The sequence below is a fragment of the Condylura cristata genome, unplaced genomic scaffold (assembly GCF_000260355.1).
Source record: "Condylura cristata isolate star-nosed mole 26May11 unplaced genomic scaffold, ConCri1.0 scaffold00004, whole genome shotgun sequence".
Classification (NCBI taxonomy): domain Eukaryota; kingdom Metazoa; phylum Chordata; class Mammalia; order Eulipotyphla; family Talpidae; genus Condylura; species Condylura cristata.
The window spans coordinates 45,724,627-45,736,631 of record NW_004567105.1 but is presented as its reverse complement, the minus strand read 5'-3'; the positions used below and the strand labels follow the sequence as shown (position 1 = coordinate 45,736,631).

General features: G+C 36.7%; 1 protein-coding gene across 3 annotated transcripts in view; it reads left to right on the top strand.

The window, feature by feature from the left end:
* MITF (microphthalmia-associated transcription factor) overlaps window positions 1-12,005 on the top strand; it is a 200,513-nt gene that overhangs the window by 163,487 nt on the left and 25,021 nt on the right. For all 3 annotated transcript variants that reach the window (XM_004675981.2, XM_004675980.2, XM_004675982.2), the window contains exons 3-4: window positions 9,276-9,503; window positions 10,545-10,628. In XM_004675981.2, coding sequence (XP_004676038.1) covers window positions 9,276-9,503; window positions 10,545-10,628 — 312 coding nt within the window. The remainder of the gene's footprint in view (window positions 1-9,275; window positions 9,504-10,544; window positions 10,629-12,005) is intronic.

The following is a 12,005-nucleotide window of genomic DNA, read 5'->3' as shown; positions in this document are numbered from 1 at the left end:
TTCTTCTTCTTCTTCTTTTTTGTCATTAAAGATTAATGGGTGTTATAATGACCTTATAAAAGGCTAAATAGTAAATATTTTGGGCTTTGGGGGACATAAGCTCTATTGCTTAGCTCTACTTTAGTATTTTTGTAGCTGGGAAGCGGTCATAGACTTTACATAAACCAGTGGACATGACTGTTTCCACTTAGTCTTTATTTGCAAAAAAATAGGGGATAGGCCCTCCAGTCATGTGCTCACTCTGTTGTCCCTCATAGGCATCCTTGAACTTTGCCCCCAGCTCTCATGATTTCCTTAGATAGATTTTCTGAAAGTGTAATTGCTGGATGGATAGGTATATACTTTTCAAAAGTTTATATCAATCTCTTATTTATTAGCATTCTATTTTATTTACTAACATAGGAAATTGTTTAATGTGGCTTTTCAGCACACTTATGCTACCACCATTTCATCAGATTTGAAACTGCCTCCAGGACTGTGAAGTATAAAAGGATACAAGAGTTTTGACACTTTAAATGCCTTCAGGAGTCACAGATCAGTGAGTAGACCAGTTGTCTGCGTCACAATGAGGTGTGGTAGGAAATGGCAAAGTGAAGAGCAAGGGACCCATCAGAAGAGGGAAGCTGTCTCTCAACTCTGTCCATTGCTAGTCCACTAGCATGTAGTTCAGCTTTGCTAGATCTGAGTTATGCAAAGAAACCAGAAATCCCAATTTTGGTATAAAAACTCCCAATTTTTAGTTAAGTCCTATAACTGTGGACTCTGGCTCTGGGCTACCAGTGTGAGTCACTCTGTGTTAGCTGTGATAGATTGTGTCGGCGTTCAAGATGGAGGCAGATTTCCAGGCTCTTGGTCATGTATGTTAGACATGACCAAGGGCTCCAAGCCTCATGCATGAAAACTGAAGTCTTTGTCAGATCCTGATAGAAAAGAAAGCTTTAGCTCACAGAACAGTGTGATAGGCTATGAATTAATCACTTGAATTGGGAATTTCATGTCTCCAGAGCTGTCTGAAATAGCTGGGAAGAGTGAAGGACTGTCAAATCTGACACTTCCAGAGCTGTCAGAGTCATGGTCTACAAGTCACTTAGACCTTCTACAATCAGACCACCATGCCTTAGCTCCTGTTCTCTCCATCCTCTGTGTTTCAGCTGTATTGCCTCTGCTCATTCACTGAATCACTGAGTATTGGCTGACTGCCTGCTAATGCCAGGCCTTGGTGTAGACAAGCAAGAAGCAGGGAATGGGTGTTTGGTAGGTTCTTAGGACACTGGTGGCAGGTAAGGTCAGGGAGTCAATGATCCCAGGGGGTTCTCAAATCTTGGTGTGATTACACTTAATCTGGAGAGCTTGTTAAAACATATATTTCTCCATCTGGTACTTTTCTTTTTCTTCCTGGCTTATTTCACTAAGTATGATCCTTTCCAGCTCCATCCATGATGAATTGGTGGTGGAAAGTCCATGGGGATTACAACTGACATGAAAAAAAGTACAAAATGAAGAATGATGTAATATATATATATATATATATATAATTTTAAAAAAGAAAAAATAAATGGCAATTCTTAAAAAAACAAAAACATGTATTTCTCATCCCCACACCCAGATACTGTACAGATACTGTAATACACCACTTTCTGGATGGGGTCTGAGAGTGTGCATGTTTAACAAGCACTGTGAGTAGCTGGTTTAAGACCTGTAGGCCATTGTGACTACTTTTTTTCTCCCAGAGACAAATAGGAGCTTTACAGAGATTTTTGTTTTGCAGAGGAGTGGCATGACTCTGGGAGGCCTTTTTTTTTTTTTTTTTTTTTTGCCTACAAAAAATGATCAGTATCATGTTTCAATCTAATAGAAGGATGGGGTTGCCAACTACTGAAATGGAAGACTGGGAGGTGTTGCTTTGGAGGGCATTGTGAATATATTAATTTCATGGTAATTGTAGTTCCCCAAATAGCGTTGTTGAGTAGACCTGCTGAGATGTGTCTGCAGGCTCACAGACATCGGGCATGGATGTTTGACTCATGGAACTGGTGTAGGTTTCTAGGGATGTGTGTATGTAGTGAGGGAAAATCAAGCTCCGAGCCTTGAAGTACTCTGAAATTTAAGAGGAGGAAACTAGGAAAGGATACTGAGAAGTGATGAAAGGGGAAAAGTGATGTATCAAATGAGAAGGCAAGTAAAAAACATGGATTAAGAGCCTTTTGCATTTTACTGGGATGCTCTGCTCTTCCGCTACTTGACCAATCTCTTTTCTCTGCACCTTGAGGTTTTGGCTGAAGTGTCACCTGCTCTGTGAGCCCTTTCCTGAACAGCATGTATAAGAGAAGTACAGTGTCTGGCATCTGGTTTGTACTCAGGCAGTGTTTGTTCAACACTTGGTGAATATTTAATCATGTAACTCGATGGGAGCAGAAATCTAGGTGAAACATAGTAAAGCCATGTTCCTATTCAAGGTGTAGTGTGCTCCATGGACCAGCAGGGTTAGCATCCCTTGGAAGCTTATTAGAAGTGCAGGATTGCTCCCCCCCCCACCCCTCCCACCCCCCGTACACATCTTGCTAAAGCGCAGCACTATGAAGCTACCTGCAGCCACTGCAGCACGACTTCAATTCTTGCCAGGGAGGTGACCCACATGTCCCAGCAGACCTCTCCTGTTTCACCCGCTTCTCCCCTCAGTAGTGTTCTTCCTTGATCTGTCTGTTCTGTTCCCCACTCTGTCTCTGGTGAATCAGCTCATCCCCTGCATCTCTGGCCTGTACGTCAGTTCTTGTATGCAGAAATAAATTAATATTAAAAAAAATGAAGAAGGGCAGGATCTTAGGTTCTACCCCAGACCTATGGAATCACATCCTGCATTAACATGACCCCAGGGGATTTGGATATATATTAAGGTTTGCACCCAATCCTATATCCTTTTCTCTTTGGAATACAGAGGAGAACAGTTGGACATACTTTTGTATAACATCAATTCAAAGTAAAAGTTTAAAACTATCAAATACCTTTCTATAATTGTATCTGTATTTAATCAGTTTTCATCATAGTATTTAAAGAAAACTGAAGAAAATTTCACAAATATTTTGTATAGTTATCCAAGTTACTTCGTAGGTTTATTTTCAATTTACCTAAACTAGGAGTGAGTATAAAATATACAACATCTGATACAAGGTAGACAATTTTGAGTGAGTAAATGCTAATTTATTTTCAATATTTAATACTTGCTGAAGTGGCACAGAGATTAAAGTCTCAATGCTATCAAGCTGTCACCAACCACTGCAGCATGAGTTCAACCCCCGGCCATGGAGTTGACCTACGTGGCACAGAGACCTCTCCTGTTTTGCCTGCTGCTCCCCTTAGCAGTGTATTTCAGTAGCTTTGCCTGTTCTGCTCCCCACTCTGTCTCTGGTGAATCCTCTCACCACCCTACAGCCCCTGGCATATACCCTGCATAAATGAATAATTTTTTTAAAATAAATAAAAATCTTGCTGCTTGCTGTGACATGTCCACACACAATGATTGATATGATCTCAGAGTACAGAACCTATAAGTGCATGGTTTTCTCTTGAAGCAAGTGATGTATTACATTTATTGGGTCTAGGAAAATGATTCTGAAAGTGACACTTATTCTGGGATGATGAATACTCTGCAGGCAGATGGCCACCGCTCTTACATTTCTCATATTTCTATTTGGTTGATACAATAATTTTTATTCTTTTTATACTGGTGATCTTTGACTGATAGTCTGAGATAAAAAAAATTACACATATAAATATGTTTTAGCAGTTTTCTTATAATATTACTTTCTAAATATTATTTGTCCTTAAACCAAAATATGTGCCTTCCTTGCAGTTTTAGAAGTCATTACCTAAATAGGAATTTTTGGTTGAGTTGATCTAGTTTATTCTATAATACCAAAATGATAGAAATAGAAATAGTAGATTTGCTGTCCTTTCCTTTCATATGCATTTGCAACTTGTTTCTCTGGATTCAAAAACTTAACAATTGTATACAGTAATGACAAGACAATAAAAATGGGATATGAATTCATAAATGTATATATGCATATAAATTTATACACACACAGCATATGGGAATACACCTCTGGATTTACAGTTTCATCTTTCACACTTTAGTCAATTAAACCCTGGATCATTTAAAGCCTTGGATCACTTCAAATCTTAGATCAAAGGAAGTTCAAAATGAAGAGTGTTTTTATCATTTTCCAGTGGGATGGGGACAGAGTGATGGAGACTTTGGTTGAGTTTATAACCCTAACAAATCTTTTAGCTTCTCAGAGTTTCTTTTGTTTTCTTTATGTTTGTTTGTTTTAATCTTTTAAATGGAGATTATTAAGCATATTGTGTACTTATGTGGTTGTTCATCTTAGATAATATTTGGAAAAATAACTACAAAATTATTTACACATATACTATTTCTCTCTAGAAAAACCACCTCATTCTTTTCTTCAAATCTTGCTAAGATTTCTATTTAATAGGAAAGTTTAATTCAGTTTGATAAAAAACCTTGTAACAGACACAAGCTTAGCATTTTCTGTAAAACATCAAATAGTAAATATTTTAAGCTTTGGAGTACATCTAGACTTTGTTTCCTGTTCTCTGCCATCGCCGTGTGAAAGCAGCCATGGATGACATTGTAAAGCAATGAATGGGCATGGCTACATTTAAAAATGCTTCATTTTATGGACACTAAAATTTGAATTTCATCTAATTTTCATGTGCCATCATAATTGGTCTTTTAAAAAAATTTTCGCCAGCCATATGAAAACATGCAATCCACTTTTAATTCATAGGCCATGTAAAAACAGACAGCTGAGCTGGTTGGGATAGCAGGCAGATCCCTGAAAGGGATCTTATCAATGGTCTTATCAGTGTCATTTCTGAATTCTTTTAGTTAAGTACTTTTTGTTTACACTTGACCTTGCTTCTTCCCTTTTTGACATCCTCATTTTTTTTTAAGGCTGCCTTTATACAGATTGTACAGAGAACAAAACTGAGTGTCTGAGAATGTGTATAGGGCTTGTGTTTTCTTTACAGTAATATTATAATTGTGGAGCTTGTCCTTGGCAACTGTCAAGGATAAGACTCTGGTTCAGTCATTTACGAAAACAGGCTTTCTCTCTTTTACCATTTTCTCAGAGATGGTGGATTTTATAGTTGACCTTCTCCATAAGTCATCATCAAAAAAAAAAAAAAACAACAAAACACTATGAACAGAATGGTAGTAGGTAGCAACTGACTGAATTATGATTGCTTAAATTTTCTTACCATTGTACTCACTTGTTAAAAACTATATACATAATCAATTATAAACTAATTGGGAAACTTTACCCAGTTTTATTCAAAGCCTGGTTGTAGAAGGAATGAAAGAACAGTGGGTAATGGGGTTTTTTCCTCTAATGAGTTCTTTCGTTAGTCAGGCGATGGTATCTGCAGCTGTCTTACATTGTCTGAGATGCGCTTTGGGATCTCCACAGGTTATTTTCCATCCAGTTTCATTCTATCTATGTCACCTGGGAAGTGGTGAAGTTAAAGTGTGACAGAAGGTGATTCATTCTAGTTGTCTTGTTATCAATTCCAGATCTGAATGAAGAAAGAGAAAATGGCAAAAAGATAGTTGGTGTAAAAAGGATGAAAAGTTTCAAAAGCCTTTGGATTTTTGTTCTTTAACTCAGCTAATAATACCTTACTTTCTATCAATAAAAAGTACATCTTCATAGAGTATGAAGAATTCTAGCTTCCTTATGTGATCTGTGCTTCTAGTACTCAGTAATACCCAACTTTTGCTATCTGAATTCCTTTACCTGGGGCTTTGGTTTGAAGTGTGAAAAAATGCATCTATTATCAGGAAATCATACAGATGTTTAATGCCACATGTATGTTTTGATTTTCATATATGCTTAGTTGGCTATTTAAGAATTAATGAAAGGGATGTCACTAACTAAAAAACTTGGGTTCAAGATGATTAAAGACAACATAATATTGATAAGCTTTTTAAAAAGTTTAAGAACTGCCAAGCCTTTTAGAGGGGTGATTTCATTTAAGACTGAAAACACCCCTGGGAGGAGGCTTGTGATTATCCTCACTGAGACAAGGGGCCACAGACACCTGGGCAGGTTAGGGACACACCAAAGTTCATGTAGCAGGTTACAAAAGCAGAATGGCAGAATTTGAACCCAGGTTTCAAAAACTTAACTCTTCTGCTGACCATATCCTGAGACCTACTCTCTCATTGGAGAAGACCCTGGAAATGTCTGAATTCTGTATTACTTCCCACAAATGGTGTTGAGGTCCCAGACCAAGTCAGTCCGTAGGCACTGTAGATACTAAAACTGTCCACATGAACAAAGTAAAGTGGAGAGAGACCACACTCTTGTGACTTACATACCAACTGTAGCCCACAGATGTGTTTGGTACCTCTTACACTCTGTGAAAAATAAAACTGGGTATCAATTTTTAATCCAGGAACTTTTACATAAAAAAAGTTAAGTTTGCCAGCTAAATGACAACACTGGAAGATATAACTAGACTGGACTGGTATTCCCAAATAGCCACAATCAGTTGCAGCTCATATCAGTTTATATAGCTTATGCGTCTTTTAGAGGAGAATACCTTCTAGTTTGCCACAGTTATCACCACTCCTTATTACCCCTGTGGTTCATGTCCCTACTTCACTTGTGTTAATTTTTTGATGTTGGATTAGAAATAGATGAAAATTTTGTTTCTTGCATAGGATTATAGTCAGTCTGTTCTCAACTTATTTGAAAACTTAAAAACACAATATAGCCCACTGTGATTTCCCGCAGCTAAATGTAGTAAAGACCACAATGATGATGCTGAATAGAGAAGTTGCTTCTTTTCTTACTAAAGCATTAAGTTCTGATTCATTAAAGAATAAGGATCTGCCAGTGAATTAACATTTATTTTTAAATGTGCAGCCCTTTCTTTTTTAAGTGTAATAGTGAAATAAGCACATTACACTCATTGCCCTCATTTTATGTTTATTTTAGTAATGTCTATTGTCCTCATCATTATCGTGTCTGGACCCTTTATGAAACTTAAAATGTCTCTGTGAACCCCTGTGTGCATGTTAGATCAGTCATTTGAAACAATTTGAGACTGTCATCCTGAAGGACTTGATTATTCTAAGCATTTGGACAAAGTTATTGATGCTTAAATCACCTCTACATTTCAGCAACAAATACTAAGCACTTACCATAACTTTTAAATTTATATGTTTGCTTTATATTCTCTTGCCTCATCAAAACTATAAGTTTCATAAAACCAACAATCATTTTTACGCATTCAAAATGTGTATTCTTGGTGGTTCATAGTGTTTAGGGCAAATAACAACAAGTAATGGAATGATTTAATAAACATATTGGTTGTGCATGTAATAACTCTTAATTATTCTCTAGCTCCAAGAATTATACCAAAAGCTTCTTAGTAAAAATGTTCATGCTTCCCAATTTGAGGGTTAAATTGGGGATATAAACATTTATTTTTCACTTGCATATATATCCCATCCTGTGTGCGTATTTTTTTCTTCTTGTTTTTGGATAACTCCCTCTCTTCTCCATGTATGGTTGATAGGAAAGGTATACATTTGTTTAGCTAATGCACATGGAGACCAGGATACAAGATGAGCTTGTTGAACTTTAAAGTTTAGCACAAACCCCTCCATACTAAAAGGTGGTCTTAATGAAGTCAGAAGTGGCAGAGTTATTTGGCCATTAGAAAAGTTTCATGTGTAACAGTAACTGTTAAGCCTGTCTTCTCCAAAGGGGGCATTAGCTCTTAACCTATTGCTGGAAGAGAAATACCATTGTCTATTAATACTACTGGAACTAAAGATGAATAGTGAATCAGCCTTGATCTGACAGTGAGTTTGACTTTGATAGCTCATCACTTAAAAAGGTTCTTTTATATTTATGGAGGAAAAAAAAAAAGCATGACGTCAAGCTAGGGAGGGGAAATTGATATCAATATTTAAGACCAAACTCATAGGGCTTCCAAAAAAAAAGCTCCTTGTGAATTTTTTTTTTACATGCATAACTAATTAGCTCAGGTTATTATAAGCAGGGCTGCTGTGATAAAGTTTCCGGTGGTGTCTCGGGATACCTTGTTTATAGTGCTTTCTCTATGCCAGTCAGTCTGCAAATTGGAATTACAGAAAGTAAAGAGAGTGGATAGTCTACCGTTTCTCATTGAATTGGGGCTACCTAAAACGTGGTTATGCTGGAAATGCTAGAATATAATCACTATCAGGTGAGCTTTATTCTTATTCATATTCATTCTGACATGTAATGCAATAAATTAATTTATTTTCTCATGTTATTATAATAAACAGTTTTCAGTACATAGAGGTCTACTGTTCTAATGATGTTTATTATTTAGTACCATAAGAAATAATTCAATATATATAAAACAAAGTAAATATTAGTAGGATTTTTTTCCTCTAGTGTGTGGCTGTGCTGTCTCCATTAGCTCCTAAAAATTAAATTCTATATGTCAAGGAAAAAGTAACTTATTTGAATATCATAGAACTTGAAAAAAAACATTTATTACATATTAATGTTTATTAAAATAGGGAAGAAAAAACATCTTGGTGGCTTAATATTCATGCCTTTAAGAACACATTCAATGAAACATTAATGTGCTTGAAAAAAAACTGCTTAATGTAGAATTGCTTTTATGTTGAGATCCCGATCTTAAATAAAATATTGGACAATCATGTCCAAATGTAAGGAGGAGCAATTAGTCCACAACTATTTGTTTTAATCATTGGAATGTTTTTGTTTATATTCTACAACCCTTTGTACTAAGTTCCTAAGGGGTTGTTTGTTTTTTAAGCAGAGAGCTGTTCTGTTTGCTAAAGAAAGTGAAATAAATTGAGTTGTACTCCTTCCTTCTAGATTGTTGTTTTGATCATAATCTACCCTTTTAGGTGTGTTGGGATCATTTGCCCTACAGATAATGGCAAATTCTTAGCTATTAGGCATTCAAAGAAGGGTACAAGTTTATAAAGAGATGTCCTTAAATTAGATTAGGGCAATTTGGTATTACTATAAATCCCCAGAGTTAGACTTTAAGCTTCAGTTATGAAAATCCTTTAGCACGGCGCCTGGTTAATAACAGAACTTTAACAATGTATTCTGTTGGTAGCCTGGCTAGTCTCATGTTTGTGCCTGAAAGTTGAGCTTTCCAAAACTCATAAATAACAGCGCTGTCTTCTCTTCCCTCGTGGCTATGTTCAGGTGCAGACCCACCTCGAAAACCCCACCAAGTACCACATACAGCAAGCCCAAAGGCAGCAGGTAAAGCAGTACCTTTCTACCACTTTAGCAAATAAACATGCCAACCAAGTCCTGAGCTTGCCATGTCCAAACCAGCCTGGCGATCATGTCATGCCACCGGTGCCGGGGAGCAGCGCACCCAACAGCCCCATGGCTATGCTTACACTTAACTCCAACTGTGAAAAAGAGGTAATTCATGTCTCCTCCCCTCTCCTGTTTTCTTACACTAACTGTCTGTTGGATATTATTCCTGCCCTTGACTGTGGACTCTAGCTTCCCACCTGGCCATGCTCACTGGCCTTTGTCCCAGATGTGCCCACATCCTGTGGCGCTTGAGCCTCTTCTTGCCGTCACTGGGTTCGGGGTGACGGCGTGAGGCGGAGACCTGGCCTGCTCTAAGTGGGACTTGGAGGCGAGAACACTCTCTCTCCCAATCTGTTTCCACTTAGCTTATTACTTAGCTGAGCACTCTCTTCTCTTCAATGCCTTTCCGTTTACAAAACAGTGAAAATGCAGAGAGAGGAGAAGGGAAGGTGGAAAAGGAAAAGCGAAAATAGAAAAGGTGTGGGACAGGCGGTTTAGAAGTTCCGCTGGTTGTGAATGTCTGAAATATTATTTTTAATTCTCCCCAAGGTGAAAAAAGAAAGCATAGAACATGCATCAATGGATTTCAGTAATACAATGTATGGAAATGTAATGGAGAAGTAATGGCTTGATTGCTGGATAAGTTCAGTTACTTAATAAAATTGTCACTGTCCTTTAAATCTGCTTTTGTTAAGGCTGGATTGGAGACAAGACTCAAACAAATCTTCAAGCTAATTGTTGCATCAAAGTTTGAATCTTAAAAATACCTGAGAGTACAGTTGTCCTTTAATACCCTTTATTTCTAAAATATGAGAGATGCATCTCATTATAATGGCGTTTTACTGTACTCTGAAATGTTTATGTGGTTTCAGCGGTGGCTTTTCTGAAGTTTATTTGATTTCAGTTTCTGGAGGGACTAAATCTTCCTATATGCCTAAACCAACCATCTTATTTTCCTCTGTCCATACTGTCATCTGTTCAACTGATTCGATAGAAATTCTTCTTTCATTATTTCATTTCTCAGTCAGATTCCTCTGTTTGAAAGCTTAGTTCATCTTGTTGCTGCACCATCAGCCTCACGTGAAATGTCATTGAAAAGTCATTCGCAAATCAAGTCATGAACTGATTTTGCTTGTGTTTTTGCAGGGATTTTATAAGTTTGAAGAGCAAAACCGGGCGGAGAGCGAGTGCCCAAGTATGAACACACATTCACGTGCATTGGGCATGCAGGTACTGAATGACTCTGCAGGCCAAGGATGTAACACTTTATAATGAGAATCTATATTTGGGGCCCATCATACTTTGCTGATGAGTTGAGTTTTTCTCCCCATTGATCCCTTTGTTCTTAACTACAGGAAGCTATGAACAAGGTCATTTCTTCGTTATTTCGTGATTAAATAATGACTAGGAAAGTTAAACTGACAATGCATTTTTCCTTAAGTTGTTTTATGTGCTTAAAGCACATATATTTTAAAAAATAAAATCTAAAATTCCGTACTGTACTTAGACACCACCATCACTGTATGTTACACAGATTTATAGGGGAGAAACTTTGATGGGCTATTGGTAAAACCAAGAAATATGTTTGTGTGTGCACTATATATATAAAATGGGATCTAACAGAAAATATATTTTGAAGCATTTTTATTAGTTTAATAATATTTCCCAACATTACATAATTTTGTGTTACACCCTATTCAGTGTATGCATAAATTACACTTCACCCATTTATGAACATAACTTATTATTTTAAAATGTGTATGTAGAAATACAGAGGAAGAATAAGCAACATTTTTTTTTTTGCTTTTCAGTATTTCCTATGATCAAGTTGCATTATTTTTTCATAAGAAAAAATATATTTTTGAAAGTTCTATCACACCAAACTGATTAATTTTATTTTCTTAAAAATAAATTCTCAAAAAATGTTTATTTCAAAGTTTCCTGAACTACTTGTTCACCATCTTAGAAAAATTACTGCTTAAACAAGACTTTTGTATCTAGAAATGAAAATTTATAATAAACAATGTAAGCAATTATTCACAACTGACCTACAATTATTCTTCTCAAGTGTCATTTTTTAACACTCCTTTTAAGAGTGTATATCCCTGGCATTGTGAACTCTTTTATATAGTTTATATTAAACTCTCACAAGAATCCTTAAGATAATGACTACTACTAACCCTATTTTATAGATCAGCACAGTGAGGCTTTTAAAGATTGGGAATGTTGCCCCCAATACAGAAAGTGGGAGCAGGAGGGTTCCAACAAGCCCCAGGATATTAGAACTTACCCTCTTTAATTGAAAGTGGCAAAAAGATACATAGAAGCATCCCTTTGAGTTCTGAGATCCATTGGGTACTCATGACCAAAACATGTCATGTGTGTGCAAGCACACACACACACACACACACACACACACACACACACACCCCAACACCAGCCAGCTCAAATACATAATGTGTTTACCAAGAAATGTTTTCACAGTCTTGTCTTTGCAACTGCTGCAATGCACATGTAATCACTGTTGTTTATATCATAACTGGTGTTTTGGTACTTCAGGAATAAAATTGATCTAGTGGGAATGTCAGCTTCACAACTGTAATGATA